Source organism: Xiphophorus maculatus, chromosome 3 (genome assembly GCF_002775205.1).
Source record: "Xiphophorus maculatus strain JP 163 A chromosome 3, X_maculatus-5.0-male, whole genome shotgun sequence".
NCBI classification, from domain to species: domain Eukaryota; kingdom Metazoa; phylum Chordata; class Actinopteri; order Cyprinodontiformes; family Poeciliidae; genus Xiphophorus; species Xiphophorus maculatus.
In genome coordinates, this window is record NC_036445.1 from 10,783,182 (window position 1) to 10,802,734 (window position 19,553).

The 19,553-nt window shown below is 35.9% G+C and overlaps 1 protein-coding gene across 1 annotated transcript; it reads right to left on the reverse strand.

Moving 5' to 3' along the window:
- Window positions 1-7,166: 7,166 nt before the first annotated feature.
- Window positions 7,167-18,253, reverse strand: LOC102218151 (NACHT, LRR and PYD domains-containing protein 3-like). The gene is made up of 20 exons (XM_023331585.1): window positions 18,145-18,253; window positions 17,239-17,339; window positions 16,994-17,044; window positions 16,565-16,645; window positions 16,379-16,483; window positions 15,954-16,014; window positions 15,421-15,625; window positions 14,968-15,067; window positions 14,585-14,674; window positions 14,315-14,404; window positions 13,900-13,989; window positions 13,483-13,572; window positions 13,191-13,247; window positions 12,845-12,893; window positions 12,119-12,335; window positions 9,802-11,599; window positions 9,545-9,718; window positions 8,946-9,119; window positions 8,825-8,871; window positions 7,167-8,613 (listed from the first exon to the last, which is right to left on the reverse strand). The coding sequence occupies exons 2-20, from the start codon at window positions 17,283-17,285 to the stop codon at window positions 8,111-8,113; spliced, it is 4,029 nt and encodes a 1,342-aa protein (XP_023187353.1). The 5' UTR covers window positions 17,286-17,339; window positions 18,145-18,253; the 3' UTR covers window positions 7,167-8,110.
- Window positions 18,254-19,553: the final 1,300 nt, after the last annotated feature.

The following is a 19,553-nucleotide window of genomic DNA, read 5'->3' on the forward strand; positions in this document are numbered from 1 at the left end:
TTACAAATTTTCTTTCCAACTCTCTTTTTCCAATGTTTGTTGACACAAGAACAAGAAAATAAATGTTTGACTAAATAAGCAAAATTAACTTTCTAATGAATAGATATTGAAAAATGTTCAAAAGAAATGATCACATATGGGGGGAAAAAACAAGTGAATCAGACTATTTTGAATATAAACAAGAATAAAAAGCATGAAATTTACTGGTGAGATGATGTAACACCACCAGCAGAAGATTCTGTGATGTCACTAGTGAGGCAGTCTGTGTGATGTCATCAACTAGACATATATGTATAGAACACAATTCTGCATATCTTTCATTGCTTGATATATCACTGACCAGTTCAGACATACTCAAAGCTCTTTCAAATACCGTTCAGGTCATTTAGAAACCGACTGATTTTAGAGAACATATTTAAGGGAAAATGTTTCATCAAAACCCAAGATACCACAATGGAAAGATGGGACCCCAGATGAGAAGGGGATTCCAGCACAACTCCCAAGGCAGGTTCCCTCCTGTGCACCCGAATGTTTTACACGAGGAAATCCAAAGGCTGCGTGCTTTTTTGGAAATGGAGAGAGCCCAAAGGTTTGAAGATAACCAACGACTGGCCCACATGGAAGAAGAGCTGGAAGAAACAAAACTCCAGTTAAAAAGGCAGAAAGCTATCAAAGAAGTCTTCATCAACAAGTCCAAAGAGTCAAAGAGGGAACTCGAGAGAGTAGAGAAGCTTAGTGACCCAGCAGCTGTCAGCGCTGCGATCCTTGCTTCCAAGGTGCACAACGATGTGAGGTATAAGAATAAGAAGATGCTGCAACAAGACTTTGTAGATTTAAAGACGGCCCATCTCCTCAGCCAGGAAGCATTTTCATCAGAAATCCAGGCTGAAAAGGAGAAAGGTAAAGCCCTCCAAGAAGAACTGGACAAACTCCAGACTTCTTACGAGGAGCTTTGCTCTAAGTATGAAGCCGACATTGCTCTGGTGAGGCAGGAGGCTGAGACACAAACGTTTTGTGAAGAGAAGGATAGTGAGGTACAACAGCTCCTTGAAAATCTAAGAGCTGAAAAGGAAGATATGTTTCAAAACATGTCCAAAGAGATCAAATTTCTGCAAGGCAGTGAAAAAAGTTTGCAGGACGAATTGGACCAGGTCAAACGTTCATATGAAGAACTCGACGGGAAGTATGATAGAGATGTTTCTGGACTTAAAGCCCAAGTAGAAACATACAAGAAAGAGATCGATTGGGAGAGAGAAGCCAGTTCTGAGAGAGCGAAGAAAGACCTTGAGGAAATCAACAAACTAAAAGCTGAGCAAGATCATCTCTATGAAACGATGACAGAAGAGTTCCAGACTCTGCAGCAGAAATTCAACGGGCTCGCAAATCATTTAAAATCTAATATAGGCCAGTATGAAGCTAGCCATTCGTCACTTCAACAGCAGGTGGAAAATCTTCAGATGCAAATAACTGAGGAGAAAAAAGCTCACTTGGAAGACTTGGCTCTTCTCCACAACATAAAAGCCATGAATGCTGACCTCCAGGAAAACACAGCAAAAGATATGAAAATCCTGCAAGAAAAGGAAAGGGATGCGCAGACTGAGTTAGAGAAGATTAAAGGTTTGTACCAGGAGCTGAATTATAGATATGAAACGGATGTTGCTGCACTAACACAACAAGCAGAAAAATATCAGCAAGAAAGTTGTGAGAGAAATATTAAATTGGAAAGAGAAAATGAGGATCTCCAGCTTGCCAACTCTCTGAGAGATGAGAAGAAAGATCTCCAACAAAAAACATCACAAGAGTTTGCAGATTTTCAAGAGAAGGAGAAAGATTCAGAGAGCCAAAATGACCAGATTGAAGTTTTACATCAAGAGGTTTCTTCTGAGGAGGATTTCTCAGAAGAAACCTCATCAGGTTGTTCCACGGATTTGGAATCCACAGCAAAGACGGAGTTCGCTGTAGAAACCATCCAGGAGAATGTGGACAACCCAGATCCTAAATCCATGCAGGATGTTAAAAGGAAAAAGCCAAAGTTTTCAATTTGGAAAAGATTACGAAACATTCTGTGTTTGAAGAAACAGAAAAAAGAAGGAAAAGAGTGAACGAAAATCAAGAACGTCTCATTTTAACTATCATGCCATGCGACGCTCCGTCATGACAAAATTTAAAAAGGCAAGTTTTTTCCCCCATTAACCAACTAGAACAAAGATCCCTTCCTAACCCAATTCAAAAAACAATCAAACGCTAAGATGAATTTGAAATAGAAAAAAAGCGGGCAGCACGGTGATGCAGTGGTTAGCACTGCAGCTTCACAGGGAGGATGTGTCAGATCTTTGCTGTGTGGAGTTTGCATGTTCTCCCCGTGTTTGCGTGGGTTTTCTCCAGGTGCTCTGGTTTCCCCCCACATCTCCTAAAACATGTAGGTTAGGTCAATTGGTCAACGTAAATTGCCCCCCAAAAGTGTTCAAGAAACTGCAAGAATTGCTTTAAAAATCACCTAAAAGTCTTGAGGTATCCGCACTAAATCTAAGACTATTCCTTACCCAACGATGGCTGCTTCCTCTACTTTAGCTCTTTTCCCTTCACTTTTTTAGTGGCAGATGGCACAGTGCCACAACAACACATAGCTCAATATTTATAGCAACCGATTAATTTAAGAATTAAAATTCTTCTTGTAATAGAAATGATTTCTGTTTATTTTCTCACTGTTTTTGTAGTTTTATGGTTTGTCCTTTATTTTACCTTCTCTACTCACATTTTATGTTGCACTTGCATTTTTTCATAGTGAAATGTGTTTAAATCCAGTATTTAAAAAAGGTTAACAGAAGGATCATGCAGTGGCTTTTTAAAAAAAGATTTCAGGGTGACTGTGGCTCAGTGGGTAGAGTGGTCGTCTTGTGATCAGAAGGTTGTAAGTTTGAGTTCAGCTTCCTCCTGCCACATGTTGAGGTCCCCTTGGGCAAGGCACTTTTGTTGCTTACCGATCTGCATATCGGTGTAAATGGGTGAATGTGACTGTAGTGTGAAGTGCTTTGAGTGGTCAAAATGATTAGCAAGGCACTACATAAGTTCAGTCCATTCATCTTTTTGTTTCTTTGATAAATCCTGTGTTTGTTTTTTTTTATACCAAACATAAAAAAGTTGATTTAACAAGTTTGGACTTCTTCAGGGTCCCTGGGTGTTAAATTAAGGTTAGAATTACATCTGTACATAATATTAGATGATAATTGTAATCATAATTTAATACTCTAGACCCCGAAGAAGCCCAAACTTGTTCTATCTGGTTTGTTTGTTATAAGAAAAAACAGGCTTTATCAAAAATGAAAGGAACTGTGTGATCTTTCTGTTAGTCTTTATTTAGAAAAATGTATTCAATATAGTATAACAAACTTAACAAAAAAAGTGCAATTTAACATGAAAAACTGAGTAGAAAAAGTAAAAACGAAGCACAAACCATGAAACAGAGAAGATAATCAGAAATTATTACTGTTGGTGAGGAAAATCGATTCTTAAATGAATACATTGCTATAAATAGAAACCTATGTGTTGTTGAGCTAATGTGTAGTCTACTGGTATAAAAGAGAAGAACGACAGGATGCTCAACATCTACAGAGGCTGTAGACCTCAACACAGTTATCCCGGGTTTAATTCCAAGTCTTGAGTAATCTGCTGCATGTCAGTCCCTTCTCTCTCCTCCAAATCTCCTGTTCAATTACTGTTTAATAAAGGCCACTAGAGAATAAAAAACTAAAAATGTGCCTGCCACCACATTGTGCTCGTTTCCTCATGTTGAAAAAAAATGAAAAAAATACAACTCTTTCTTGCTCTCTCTCTCGTTTTCTCTCATTCTTAAATAATAAATATGTTACATACATATACATACACACATACATAAATGCACACACACACACACCCCAACATGCACACATCCCTTCCATGGGCTGCCACCTTATTGTGGTGGAGAGGTTTGAGTGTCCCAGTGATCCTCGGAGCTCTGCTGTCAGGGGCTTCATGCCTCTGGTAGGGTCACCCAATGCAGACAGGTCCAAGGTGAGGAACCAGACCAAGTGCAGCCCAAATACCCCTTGTGATGACGACCACCAATGGAAACAGTGTTCCCTCTCCCGTATGTGGGTCAACGGGGCCCCACTCTGGAGCCAGGCCTGGAGGAGGGGCACGTTGGCAAGCGCCTGGTGGCCAGGCTTTAACCCATGGGGCCCTGTCAGGCTAAACAATAAATATTTAGTTTAAAAACTACATTTAGCATTAAGCTAAATATTTATTTAAGCTTAAGATTTAGTGACCAAGCTATATATATGATATTGAGCTAAATGATAAACCTTGAGCAAGCTAAATACTTAGCTCTGAGCTAAGTATTTGGCTAACAAGGTTGTCCCGTATTGGACAACAACAACCGCCTGTCATTTTAGCCTAGCTTAAGGCTTAAGCTAACCTGAATATTTACAACTCTCTTGTTGATACACTGACATTACTTACCTTCTGTCTTTCAACCATTTTGAAAAGCTTTTCTTCGTCTCTCCAACATTTTTATCCTTCCCCCTCTTCCGTTTTCTGTTTTGTGCCCCGGAGTTTGTCCTACTCCCCATCTTTAGCTCCCTGTAATCGAGGAATTACTACAAATTTAAAAGAAAAAAAAAACGCTCCTCAGCGCGTTGTCGAAGGGCCGCTGCCCAAGCTACCTGTACGGGAGGGGAGAGCGGCTGGCAGGGATTAGGCGTCCCCCTCCTCTGTTATTGATCATTTTACTCACAGACAGCTGTTAAGTACATAAAATACTGACTAGAAAAAAAACTCCCCACATCGTTTTTGCGCCACTGAGTACATTTGACAAACTGTTACATGCAGTGGTGGCTGCATGTTGGATTTCCTCGCCTTTTCAGGTTGCTGCTGAACTCTGGCAGGTTAAGCAGGCCCAGCTGGTTTCACTCTGTATCTTCATTAGCAGAGTATAAGGCTAACTGGGAAACTGATTTCAGGGCCAATTGGGCAGCATGTGTTCTGCAGCGTTGTGGTGCTGTGATGGAGGGTTTGTTGTTTGCTAGAAACCCTGGCTTTTGTTGTTATTCCCCCCTTTATTTTCTTTTAGGTTCTCATTTTTGCCTTTAAGATTTCTTTAGATTATTCTTGAAGAATAATAACTTTGCCCTCCTGGTTTTAACTCATTTTCCCTGGTTTATTTATTGTTACAGCCCCTCTCCAATACTCCTAAACTGCCTTGAGGATGTAACACAAACAAATGAAGTAAAAGTTTTCCAAATAGGATAATTTTTGTAAATTTACAACATTGTCTGCTTAGAGTCTAAATCTACTTTTTACATAAATCCAATGAAGTAAACTGAGTACTATAAGATTTTGAGGGCATCTCTGAAGAGGACATTTTCAATAATCACTGAAATGTGTTACCTCTAAAAACATTTTCCTCAGATGTACTTGGAAAGAAATGAGTTGTGGATGGATTATTGTCCAGGTAGTTTCTATAGCTGTTCAGACATGTAGACATAAAAAAATGTAGCAGAACATATAAAATATCCAAAAAATAAAATCAGGTGAGAAAATGAGAAACAAAGAAAGTGTGGAAACAGTCTCCCTATCTGGAAAGAGATTTCTGGAACATTTATGTTTTGTGAAAAGTAATATTCCTTCTAACACAAAACATTATACACAACCTTCATCACACTCTTCATCAGACTTCTTCGATATAGGCTACCAAGCTAAATGTAGCATAAATGTCCACTGACACATGCAGAAAACCACAGGATCAACATTGTTGCTTTGGTACAGAGATTACTGCTGGAGCTGTTCACTTGCTGTTTGAATAGTGGAAGGAAGTTACCATGCTTTCACAAACTGACAAAATACAACAGCAACTTTCATCAGATTAAATACATTGTTTGTTGCTTTTTACTGCAGGCAAAATATAAAAATACCATTTACATGTTTAAGTTCTTTTCTCAGATACATTTACAGGATATAAATCAGAAAAACCCAATTCTCAGAAATTCTGTGGAATAATATTTTTTATTTGATTCGCAATGGATGTACATTTTTCCAAGAATTATAGATGTTTTGACTGGAAAGTCTCAACTTTTTTTCCACATGAGACAACAAAGGAGTCTTAGATACAAAAGAAATTTATGAGAATAAACACACTGCGGCTGCTTGTTTGCTTTCTGTCACTGGAACGTTCTGGGAGCTGCTTTTAGCACCACAGGAATGCTGTTCAACCAGAACTGAAGGTATTTACAGAAAGATAGTCAAACATTTAGGATGATATTTATGGTACACCAACACGTCTGTCCTACAAGCACCAAAAATGGTTTTAACTTTCAAATATAATATATTTTACATCCAATTAGAGAAGGAACCTTGTATCTTTTTTTAGCTTGGTCTCCCTCACATGGCTGCATAATTATCAGGGATGAAGCTGCAGTGACAAATGGCTTCTTATTTTGCTTTACACGTGTTTTATTGTGAAAATAGGATTTTTGGGGTACAGGGAGGAATCTGCCAAAATGTTTGTAAGAAACTTTAAAAAAATGTTAAATGCATTTCTTGCCATTATTTATAAAATAATAAATCACCACAAGATGGCGCTCTAATATAATCCCTGAGATTGGCCCTCTGGTAATACAGACAAAAGCCATTTTTTAAAATCTGGATTACGTCTGAGATGTAATCATATGCAGTAACATCCCACCACTGTGTGTGAACCATATTCACAGGCAGATGGGGGAAAAAAGAGCATATTTAAACGTCATCATACATGAACTGTTTTTGGAGCCTTTATGTTTCTTAATTTAGTTTACTGCACACTGTAAAAACTGAAAGCAGCCTTGGATTAAATCTTGTATCTGTCAAACTCCTTATTAGTTTTTTTCTACACAAAACCTGAGTTTATGAGTTTTCTGATTTTTAATTTAAGCTTTTCATCATTGATTTAATTCATGTCTGAAATTTTACTGTATTCATAGCAGTTTTTGAGATTTTGTTCCTTAGATAAAGGACTGATTGATTTCAGTGTATGTTGTCAAAGAATATCCAAAATGTGGCTACATGGTCATATTCTGTTTTCAAATATGGAAAAAATAAGCCCTACCTATGTCAAAAAAACTGAAAAAAACATAAAACCTTTAAAACAAGATCAGTTTAACAATTTAATGAACATTTTAATGTGTATCTAAACAGCTCACTTCAATTTTTGAATGAAAGTTACATATTAACTCCAAATAACCAAAATATGTGCAAAAATGAAAGTCGCTTAGCAAAGTAAACTTCAAAAATAAACCCACAAATTACACAGCATGTCAGAGAAAACTCGCATCATGATGCTTATGATAGTATCATATTAACAAGCTTACTTAAATTAAACCTGTGGAAGATATTGTCTTTTCCAAAAACACTGCTGTTTGCATAACAGCAGGTTAAAAACCAAAACCCAATTTAATTGTAAGCGCAATGCTGCATAATACACACAGTTATAACTTGAAAGGCTACTGATGCATTGATTGATTGGTTGCTGTAAATTTGTACGAAACAATACAGGTTTACTAGAATTAAATGTTTTGTAATAGTTTATCATCAGTAAATTCTAAAAATAGTTTATTATCAGAATACAAAAAAGATATAACAACAACAGAAATATTCTCCTGGTTGACTTCCAACAAATTTCAAATATAAATGTTATTTTGTGGTAGAAAAGTTGTTCCACTCCTCATTCCTTCAAAAGCAAACAATCAGCCCAGCAGTCTTTCCTCTTTAATCACAGCAGGACACTGACGCAAGTAGAAGGAGGCCCTGAATACAAACTGATAATAATAATAATAAGTAGTGACTCATCCATCATCTGTAATCAGCATAGTTTTGGTTCATTAACATTTACCATTAAGTAAATAATTAACCTGTCAAATGCTTAATAGGAATCAACAGATTCAATTATCAAGAAAGAAAATGATTCAATACTTTGTGTGGCGTACATACTGCATGTACATCCAAAGTAGAATTTGGATTAAGATAGACATGAAGATGTTTGCAATTTACTTAAGGATTATATCTTCTGATTACCTCAATTGTTCTTACTGTAGTACTACATCTAACACAAAGACAGAGATGAATCAGTGGAAATCCCAAAAGCAGGATAAACTGGCTCTGTGAATTTAGTAGTAAAGGAGTGAAGGTAGGTACTTTTATCCAAAGAAACCCCAAAAAAGGACACAATCCCCCCAGGCCAGTCCAGATAAACTCCCAGTCTGTTTGAAGGGTCTCCATGGATGGGTGTTATTTTGTTTCCGTGTTGGACCGATAGACCATCATCAGAGCACAACAAAGTCCAGGACGGCTTGTTCATGCCAACACCACAGTCATCACTTTCTCCTTTATACGTCACTCCGATGGAAACTCTTCCTCTCCACTCAACCTCCCAGTAACAGCGACCAGTAAGACCATCTTTACACAGCAGCTGTTCCCAAACGTCAAACCTCTCTGGATCATCAGGATGTGGCTGCTTCTTTCCTCCCACTGTCACTTTTCTGTTGTTGTCAGAGAGTTGGAGGTTTCTGTGAGCACTGCTAGGATCCATTGCGATTTCACAGGCATCTGATGGAGAGACAGAAAGTTATGAAGTGGAGAAACATTAATTTTTGTTTGTTTTTGTTTTCTCACCCATGACATGAGAGCAATTATATAGTATTAATCAATTTAAGATGTTATTAGAACTCCAAGTGCTATAAAAATAAACCAAAGAACAAATTGCAAAGAACAAACTATGTCAATAGTTGTAAAAAAAAAAAAAAAGCAAAGTACTCACATTTGTTCAGACCAGGGTTTAAAAACTGTGCTCCAAATGGCTCCGTTCTGAAACAACACAGTAGGGCTAGAAATTAACCAGCAATCTTCTGATAGCTGAAATGTGTGTTCAGTCTACATACATCAGAGTCTGCAATGCCCAGTTTGGGTCTTTCAGTCCTGCAGAAAGGAGTTTCACTCCAGATTCTTCTGGATGATTGTAGCTGAGATCTAACTCTGTGAGGTGAGAGGGGTTGGACTTCAGAGCTGATGCCAGAACTGCACAGCCCTCGTTGGTGATTAGACAGCCTGACAACCTAAACGACAGCAAAGAAAAAAAAATTATACATGTTGATAAAAAGTGTTTTTGTTGAAGTTGAAATTATGAGGTTGCATAACAAAGTTGAAGCAGTGGTAATATTCCATATGTCCATTTCAGATGTTAAGATAAATTAATTAACTTCATTAACACCTTTCTGGTTATAAAAAGCACTTTTTGAGTTTTGGTCACCAGGTCGTGCACGTACATAGCATATTGTCTCCTGAAAACAAAATGGCTGTATAGCATGAGAAATTATATTTACATTCTTCATTCAGAGTGGGATCAGTGACATTTGCTAGATTTGTTAAAAGTCTGAAAAGCCACTAAATATAGAGGCAAAGCCACAAAAGTGGGACTGTAACTGTGTCTTAAGGTTAACAAAATAAATTTTATGTGGTAAAGAAACAGTTAATTCCTGACCTCAGAGTTTCCAGTTTGCAATTTGAATTGCAAAGTGCTTCACACAGCAACTTCAGGCCTGAATCCTGCAGGTCATTGTTACTGAGGTCCAAGTCCTTCAGCGTGCCACATGGAGACTGGAGGCCTGAGACCAGAGCATGGTAGGTCATCTCTGTCAGAGCAAGGTAGCTGAGCCTAAACAGGTTACAAAAGAAAAGAAAAGAATACTTGTTGTCTAATTCAAAATATGCATTTTAATATGTTTTTTTTTTACTTACACAGCTTTGGTAGAATGTATGAACAGTGGCAAAAGAGCCAACTGAACATTCTGTGAAACTGGATATTTCTTCAGGTCAAACAGTTCCAGATTCTCCTCCGAAGACAACATGATGTTGACTAGAATTGTCAACTGAGCAGGAGAAAGATTATCTGTTTTCAGTTTTGATGATCTCAGAGTTTGTTGAATCTCGTCTGCAAGACAATAGTCCTTCAGCTCGTTCAGGCACTGAAATAAATTAGCTTTCTTAGACAGACACATGATTTCTGCAATCTTCTTCTTGATGTACTGAATGGTATTTTGATTGGAACTGCTTCCTGTTGCTGTGTCTATTACAAGACCTCTGAGAAGTGTTTGACTGGTTTCTAGAGAAAGACCCAACAGGAAGCGAAGAAACAGATTCAGATGTCCCTTTGGGGTCTTTAAAGCTTTGTCTATAGCACTCTGGTAGAAGAGCTCAAATGTCTCTCTGGACATTTGGGACTGGTTGTTTGTAGATTTCTCTTCTGACAGCAGATTGACTCCAGTGTTGGTGAATGTCAGATAGACATGGAGAGCGGCTAGAAACTCCTGAATGCTCAGATGGACAAAACAAAACACTTTATCTTGAAATAGCCCCCTCTCCTCTTTGAAAATCTCTGTGAACACCCCTGAATAGACTGATGCTATGCTGACATCGATGCCACACTCCATCAGGTCAGATTCATAGAAGAACAGGTTGCCTTTCATTAACTGCTCAAAGGCCAGCTTCCCCAATGACTGAATCATATCCCTGGTCTCTGGAGTCCATAGGGGATTATTTTCAGCTACTTCATCATACTTCACATTTTTCACTTTGGACAGAACCACCAGGAAGTAGACATACATCTCTGTTAGGGAGGTGGGCAGCTCTCCTTTGGTTTTCGTTTTAAAGGCATCTTCCAGAACTGTTGCTGAGATCCAGCAGAAGACAGGGATGTGGCACATAATGTGGAGACTTCTTGATGTCTTGAGATGAGAAATTATCCTTCTGCTTTCCTCTTCCTCTGTGAATCTCTTTCTGAAGTACTCCTCCTTCTGAGGATCATTGAATCCTCTGACTTCAGTCACCAGGTCAACAAACTCAGGAGGGATCTGATGGGCTGCTGCAGGTCGAGTTGTGATCCAGATGCGAGCTGAGGGAAGTAACCTCCCCTTGATAAGGTTTGTTAGTATCACATCTAGAGATGTGTGTTGTGTAGCATCTGTCAGATTGTCATTAGTCTTCAAGTTCAAAGGAAGTCGACACTCATCCAAACCATCAAAGATGAATAAAACCTGAAACTTTTCAAAGTTGCAGATTTCTGCTTCTTTGGTTTCAGGAAAGAAGAGATGAATAAGTTCAACCAAACTTATTTTTTTCATCTTCATGATGTTCAGATCCCTAAAATGAATCAAAAACATAAACTGTATGTGCTGGTAAATTTTGCTTTCTGCCCAGTCCAGTGCAAACTTCTGTGTCAAGACTGTTTTCCCGATGCCAGCCACTCCCTCTGTCATCACTGTTCTGATTGGTTTATCACTTCCAGTAATGGGCTTAAACATGCCTTCACAAGTGATTGTTTTTTCTGTTTTTTCTGGCTTTGAGTGAGCTCTTTCAATCAGTTTAATTTCATGTTTACAGTTGACTTCTGAAGGCTTTCCCTCAGTGATGTAGAGCTCGGTGTAGATCTTATTTAGAAGAGTTGGATTTCTTTCTTTGGCGATTCCTTCAGATACATACGCCAACTTCCTCCTTAGATTAGATTTGAGTTTGCAGTGACTCTTGGCCACAAGGCATTCTGAAAGCAAACAAGACATATTTTATTACAAAATAATATCAAACTGCACAGGCACCCGACTTCCAATGGCATCCTCATGGGTATTTATTTTCTAAATATTACATTATTTTAAGCAGCATGGCAATAATTTCTCAATTAAGGAAGCTTTCTGATTTCTTAGGATACAATTATAAAAGGAAACTCAAATAAATCAAGTATCTGAGTGATAGATCATTGAAAACAGCATTGTCCCACTGTGCAAGCTAATAGTAAGAGCTATGGTTGCTCTATATAGTGTAAAGATTCTTATCCAAATAAAAATAAATGCAAAAAATGAAGTTGAGTATGTCCCTCCAAAGGTTTTAATTCCTTCAGAAATCCATGGTTTTGTCAGCAAAGACATTATTTCTTTAATAAAACGTATGTGATGACTATAACTGTAAATGTGACATCTGTTCATTTGAATCCATTTCATTCCCAACATTATTTTGATGACTGTACAGAAAAAGTGAACCAGGACAATCCCTGCTCTGTTCTTACTGTTGTGTAGCAACTCAGCAGTCGTCTGTTGCTTCATTCCCCTCAAAAACTCCAGCGTTAAGTTGACAAAAGCTTCTTTGATGCCCCATTTCTCTTCATTGTCACAATTAACCATCTGATTTTTCTCATTGGAGGTTTGAAAGTGTTCTGGATTTAACAGCCGATAAAGATTCCTTAGTTCAGTCCTCACAAAAGTAACAATGTTTTCCTCAAGAATCTGAAAGACAATGGTATGATTAAAATGTTTTAATGTATATTTCTTTCAAGGATGTAGTATATAAAAAAAATCCTAATATCATCATGGTGGTGATATGGGAAGTATTCTGAATCTTAATTTATCAAACCTCTTATCAGTTTTATTTCAGAGTAATGGGAACTAGACTGGGGACTAGTTTGAAGTGCTCATTGAAACCAGCAGAGTCTAATAATTGGAACGCTGAAAAGCTTCAATATATTTCTGCTACAAACATTTAGTCAGTTATTAAAAGAATCCTTTTAGATGAGAGGTTAACATTTTCAGGAACCATTAAATAATATCTACTTGTGTTCAGCATCTATATATGTGACCTCAACTGGATATTTAGCTGAAGAAACATTTTCAAAACACACAATCCTTTATTAAGAAAAAAATATAATTAAAAATGTTCATTGCATTTAAAGTTTAAATTCCAGTAGAACCATTAGATTTTAACAACTCAGTTAGTTAAACATTTTCTGTACTTTTACCTGAAATACTGAGTCCAGATTTGGCCTCTTGTGAACTTGATAGTGATAACTTTAACATAAATAAACAATAAAGATCAATCAAAAAACAGTCATAATTTGCTCACTGTTATTTCTAAGATGCTGAATTATCTTTTATCATTTATTTGCTATTGAAATGCATAAAGTACATTTGTTCCTGGAAGAAAATAATAAACATTATTGGTCAAATATAACCAAGGTAAGTGTGCTAAAACCTTTTCTTGCAGGGCTTTTCAATTACTTATAATATTGAAACAGAAAATATTAAAAGTGAAAAAATTTTCATGATCCACTACAGTCAATAAAAAAATAAGTCATTTTTACTTACTCCTGTTTGACATCAGTAAGATAATCTACAGGACAACTTCTTGTTTTCACCAAAGCCCTGAAAGAAAGAAAGTATTATCCATAATCAGAATAAGATTTAAGAAGTGTGATTTTAAAAGCACAACACAGAATAAAACTGTATTAATCTTACAGTTTTAAATCAACAGGATAATTTATACATTTGTCACTTTGGACCAACACAGTTTTCTGCTCACTTCTGGCAAAAGACAACAATAAGCAGGTTTATATAGAGAGAAACTTCTACAAAATGATTACATCTGAGTAAACCTTACTGTTTGAACTTCAGTGGGTAATCCTTAGATTTGTCACTTTTCATGGACACACAGCTTGGGGAAGGATTATAAGGTGTGTCAGGTTCAGATCTAGAACAAAGAAAACAACAAAATTGATACCAAATGCTAGTTTTATTTGTTGATTAAGGTAAAATTAGTTAATGAGAGACAAAACAGGATTTAAGGGCAAAGAGTGTTGGTAAACTTAAACAATGCTGCTGAAAAAAGTTTTTGATTTAAAAGCATAACACAGAATAAAACTGTATTAATCTTACAGTTTTAAATCAACAGGATAATTTATACATTTGTCACTTTGGACCAACACAGTTTTCTGCTCAGTCCTGACAAAACACAGCAATAAGCAGGTTTATATAGAGAGAAACTTCTACAAAATGATTACATCTGAGTAAACCTTACTGTTTGAACTTCAGTGGGTAATCCTTAGATTTGTCACTTTTCATGGACACACAGCTTGGGGAAGGATTATAAGGTGTGTCAGGTTCAGATCTAGAACAAAGAAAACAACAAAATTGATACCAAATGCTAGTTTTATTTGTTGATTAAGGTAAAATTAGTTAATGAGAAACAAAACAGGATTTAAGGACAAAGAGTGTTGGTAAACTTAAACAATGCTGCTGCAAAGAGTTGTTGATTTAAAAGCATAACACAGAGTATTAATCTTTCCCTTTCAAACCAACAGGATAATCCATTGATTTGTCACTTTGGACTAACAAAGTTTTCTGCTCACTCATGACAAAACACAAAACTAGCAATGAGCATATTTGTATAGAGAGAAATATCTACAAAATGATTAAATCTGAGTAAACCTTACTGTTTGAACTTCAGTGGGTAATCCTTAGATTTGTCACTTTTCATGGACACACAGCTTGGGGAAGGATTATAAGGTGTGTCAGGTTCAGATCTAGAACAAAGGAAGTATAAGGAGAAATATTGAAAACTAGTTTCAATTTTACATTAAGGTAAAATCCGTTCCCAAATGACAGAACTGGATTTAGTGAATAAAAAACAAGATCTATCTTGACTTTAAAATGAAGAAGTATGGTTTTAAAATGATAATGTAGCATAAAACTGTAAACCTTACTGTTTGAACTTCAGTGGGTAATCCTTAGATTTGTCACTTTTCATGGACACACAGCTTGGGGAAGGATTATAAGGTGTGTCAGGTTCAGGTCTAGAACAAAATAAACAACAAAATTGATACCAAATGCTAGTTTTGGTTATTGGTTAAGGTAAATTAAGTTACATTAACCAGGAAAGACAAAACAGGATTTAAGGTTGTTAAAATTAAACAAATGTGCCGCAAAGAGCTGTTGATTTAAAAGCATAACACAGAATAAAACTGCGTATAATATATATATATGTATATATATCTTTTCATCTTAATTCTGTAGCAAAGAGAAACATAGAGAGATGTTTGGTGGGAAATATTTCACTAACTAATAGATGAATCCCTTTGCATCTTACCTCCCAGATCCAGTCTTATTGTCATGTTCTTCAGACAGTCTATCATTTGAGGACAGCTGCGTCTCGTCACTGTCCTCATACTGGCTCATGATGAAGTCACCTTTACAAAGAAATATCATAAAAGTTGTGAACATGTCACAGTGAAAGAGCTCAATACTACGAAATCTTGAAATTGACTCCTGTCAGCGATGGATACCAGAAAGCACAACATTTTTTGCCGCAGCAGAATCAAATCAGTTCATTTCAGTTCATTTAAAAACACAGACATTTCAATTTAATTTAAAATTGGGCAGCTAATGAAAAAGCTCTAAAATGTGCTTGTAGGCTTGTAACCATTTAAACTTTTGCTGTATTAAAAGATGCATAACCACCTCTAATTTATTCGTTCACTATTAATTTTTTCTTTTTAAATAAACAGATCCAATGCAACATTTGGTCTTGAAATAATCTTACCGTTTAGTAGTTCATCAACAAGCTCCCCATGATTCATTGTCCTCAGAAAATGCAGAGAGATGTTCAGAATAGCTTGTTTGCTTCTCTTCTTCTCCTGCTCATATAGCATCTCTTCTTCTTGGTTTTGTAATCGCCCTCTGTCCAAAATCCCCTGAATCTTCTTTAGCTCATTCTTCACAAACTTAATAGTGTCCTTTTCAAGGGTCTGCAAGAAATAAAAAAGGGTAATTGCCTTGCTGCTGCAGCATATTGGAAAATTTAGTAAAAGTAGCATGTTTGTTTAGACTGTACAAATATTTCATTAGTTTTATCAATTCATCAATGTAAAGTTTTACAGAGCGAGTTAAGAGCACTTATACCATGCTATTTTTATAGTACTAACATGTCTTAACTGAAAACACAAAATATTGAATGTCAATACACTTCTTTAGTTTGCACATATGAACAATACCAGAACAAAGATACAAGTAGACGGATATTTTTGGGATTATTTTTTCAATGCTAAAGCAATACTCTGATCCACTGTTATTTACCATAAATATTGTGTCCAGGTTTGTTTGAATGGTGGATCCCTCTGATGTTTGCTGGTCCCTCCTGAGGGAACAGCACAATGTGTTAAAATGTGTCATACAGACAAAAAAATACTGTTCATTTTCATAAGTTTTGTCATGTGTCATTGTTGCCAACAATGCTTTATAATACTCTATACAATGTGTTTTAAATTATAGACATGCAATGATAGTTTTTTATTTCTCTGACATAAAAAAGAAATGAGGATGCTTATCATGTTAGTTGTCTATACACTTAAATTGTTACATGGTAAACTGCTACCTGTAAGCATTATACCATCACAATACAGTTCATTAAAATACCTGCATAAGTTGCAGGTCAGAATAATGAAAATATCCTTGGATGTCTGAGAAAAATTATTTACAGAGCAAAACTCCAGCTGACTTACTCTGACAATGAACGTTGTTTAGAACCAACAGGAACATTTTCAGATTCATCACTTTGCAAGGACAAAGTTATTGGCATGGAAAACCTTCTTCTGTTCTTCTCATTTCTGTCAGAAACAAATAATTGATTCAATTAAAAATAAGTAGTTTGGAAGGATTTAGTCAGAGCAAGTTTGTATGAATCTCACTTTTTGAATTTAACAGGGTAATCCATGGATTTCCCACTTTTTATGGATAAACAGCTTGGTGAAGGGCTGTTCCCCTGAGTCCTGCAAGTAATGAAAATTGAAATGAAAATTGCAAATAAAAATTAAGACAAGTTCTTATAATTTGAGAGTGAGTTTAAACATTACGTGCCATGTTTTAATATTTAAAGCAGCTTAAATGAGTATCAAAACAAGGAAGTCATTGACTGTAAAATCAAATGAAAATGGAAAAAAAAAACAAGGACACAAACAAAAGCAAAATATAATTAAAAATAAGCTAAAGAAAAACTATGAGAAAACATTTAGCAAAGCCTGATAAAACAAAAGGGGGACTGCATTTGATAAAAGGTTGTTGTCAATAAATGCATTAAAATAATAACTGTTTGGATTCACCTTGAAAACTAAACTCACCTTTGGAAACCCAGAGGAAAATCCGTAGATCTCTGGTTTTCCTGCTCAGACCTAAAACAGGTGAAACATTTACTGACTTCAGGTGGAAGAAAATGTTGCTCAGAAGCAGCTGATGTAGAGATTTAAAAATAACTTAGCAGACTGGTGCGGAGTTATTGCATACTGGTGTACGTGCTTTGGGAAGCACGTACACCAAAAATATTTTTCAAAGCGCTACAGTAAATCATACCGTCAGGTGATCTCACCTGGGAGCTTTGAGCTCATTGTCATTGTCATTTTCCTCAATCATCATTTGAGAACCTGCAGGCCTCTTCTCTCTCCTCAGGGTGGCTCATTGTAAAACCTCCTTTATTAAAACACATCCTCTGTTAGTTAGATGAAGCCATTATATTGTTGATCTTCACTGCATTGTTTACCTTACCTGATTACCTTACCAAAACCAAGAGATAGTTCTAGATCTTTAGGTCTTTTTTTTGCTATTTGTTTCTTTTTTTATATTATGGAGAAACAATAATGAAACATTTTATTAAGGAAATATGTTTTTTATCTATTATGATATATATATATATTTCTTTTACTATACTGCCAGTGTTATGGACATTAAGTAATTTTGAATCTGAGCTCTCACAGACATTAGCAACCACATGTTTCCATAGATTATTCATAAACTTGTTTCCTTCCCTGTCATGTCAAAAAGAAACATACCTTTCTTTGTGATAATGTACCAAACAAACAGCAGGTCTTTCTTTGCTGTTGATTCCTTTGTGGGAAAATCTTTTTTAACTCCACAAACATTTCTTCCAAACCAGAAAGAATTGGAAAGCTTTTTATTTACAAGCTAATAATGTTTCCCAATTTATTGTTTTCTCAACCTGATTATGCTGTTCTTACTTTTTTACATTTGCTTAAGTAACTTTATCAAAACTTACATTATTAAAGAAGAACAATCAGGTGAAACAAAAAGGAAAAACATTTGAACGATAATACATACTGTCCTCTTTGTGCCCACATTGCAGTTTGGTATTTCAAGTCCAACTGGTTTAACATTCTGCAGCGTTTTATATTTTGTTCAATTAAAACAGCTTTTCATCATGATATAAAGCAGAAAATCAACTTCACCATTGAACAATCACATATATAAAAACATTTACCTCAAATGTTTCCATGAGAGCTTTGCAAACAAGACACAGATGTAACTGGAGAATAGTCCTAAGTTCCCGTTTTTAAGGTGTGTTTACCACTTCTTGAACTGAAACTTGGATTTGTGACAAGCATTCTTACAATTATCTGAGATCTTCCTGTGGGAGGGTTTTTCAGTGACACACCAAACCGGATTTCTGCTCTGCTTTTAACTCTTAGTTTAGTTTTCTAATCTCTTTAGTATGTATAGAGACAGAGACCAACAAATTGGATTTCATTGCTGTTTACAAACCACACAGCTCCAGTTCATATCTACAAATATCTAATCAAATCCAATCATAGAAACTCACTCCAATTAACTTCTATAACTTCTAATTCAATCCTAGCTATAATACAGACAAATTCAGTTTATATTGGTTGTTTTACTAATATGCATAAGGAAACCCAAGTAACTGCATTGAGTCACTGACTCATACAGCAATCCCTCATCCTGAGAAAGCATGTGGCGACTGTGGGAATGAAAATATGCTTTATTTATATAAATGGTTTGATTAATGGGTTTCATGCAAGGAGAATATTAAAAGAAACATTTCAGGAGACATTTTTCTTTACTAAATTGCTGATTATCTTATCCAAAAATCACTTTATTTTTTATCTTTGTAATGATAAACACAGCAAACCACAGTAACCCGTAGCGACCCCAACAATTCAAACATCTACATTTAAAAACAGCAAATTCAACTCAACTTATTACCTTCTAAACATTGATATTTCAGTTTTCACAGTGCCTGTGGCTTTTTATTTAGCTTTGCTTCAGTTTGTTTGAGTCTGGATTTTGTTTTTCAAATCTTCATTGGAGCAATGAAATAAGAAATCAAGTGAAGCATTGTTCATGAATCATTCTTCAGGTGCAAACGTCTGTCAAGTCAAATTACATTTGGCTGGGAACCAAACACCCAGGGACTTTTTCAGCACATAGGTCCATGAAAACAAAGAGGAGACTGTTTCTCTCTGTCAAAATAGCTCTGTGAGAGTTTTTTTTCTGCCTTCTGCTTCTAATGAATGCTGAGTATTTCTGAGAACATCTTGCCCTTGTTAAACAGGTAAAACAACCAAACAGGACAACTACTGACAAAAGAATGAACTCCTATTTTTTTAGTTGCAGTAAAGATAAACATATCCTCCTTTTGATTAACTTTGCAGTGAACTTCTGAATATAACTAATTTCATAAAAAGGGTTGAAAAATGTTTTATGTTTATTTGTCCCATCTAGACAAAGAAAATAACAAAGGAGGAATACCAAATTAAATAGTTTATCAAATAAAAATAAAGTTCAAGAATATTTTTTTAGACAGTAATTTAGACATTGATGCTGTGATACAATTATTATTCTGCACACAGATTGTAAAGCTCACTTGGT

What these genes read in the sequence shown, in the direction of transcription:
- LOC102218151 (XM_023331585.1), bottom strand. Translation starts at nt 17,285, where the DNA reads ATGATGATTGAGGAAAATGACAATGACAATGAGCTCAAAGCTCCCAG. An exon ending in TGTTGATGAACTACTAAACG is followed by an intron (nt 15,068 to 15,420) that starts GTAAGATTATTT and finishes TTCTTTGTAAAG; the next exon opens with GTGACTTCATCATGAGCCAG. An exon ending in AATAAGACTGGATCTGGGAG is followed by an intron (nt 14,675 to 14,967) that starts GTAAGATGCAAA and finishes ATTTTGTTCTAG; the next exon opens with ACCTGAACCTGACACACCTT.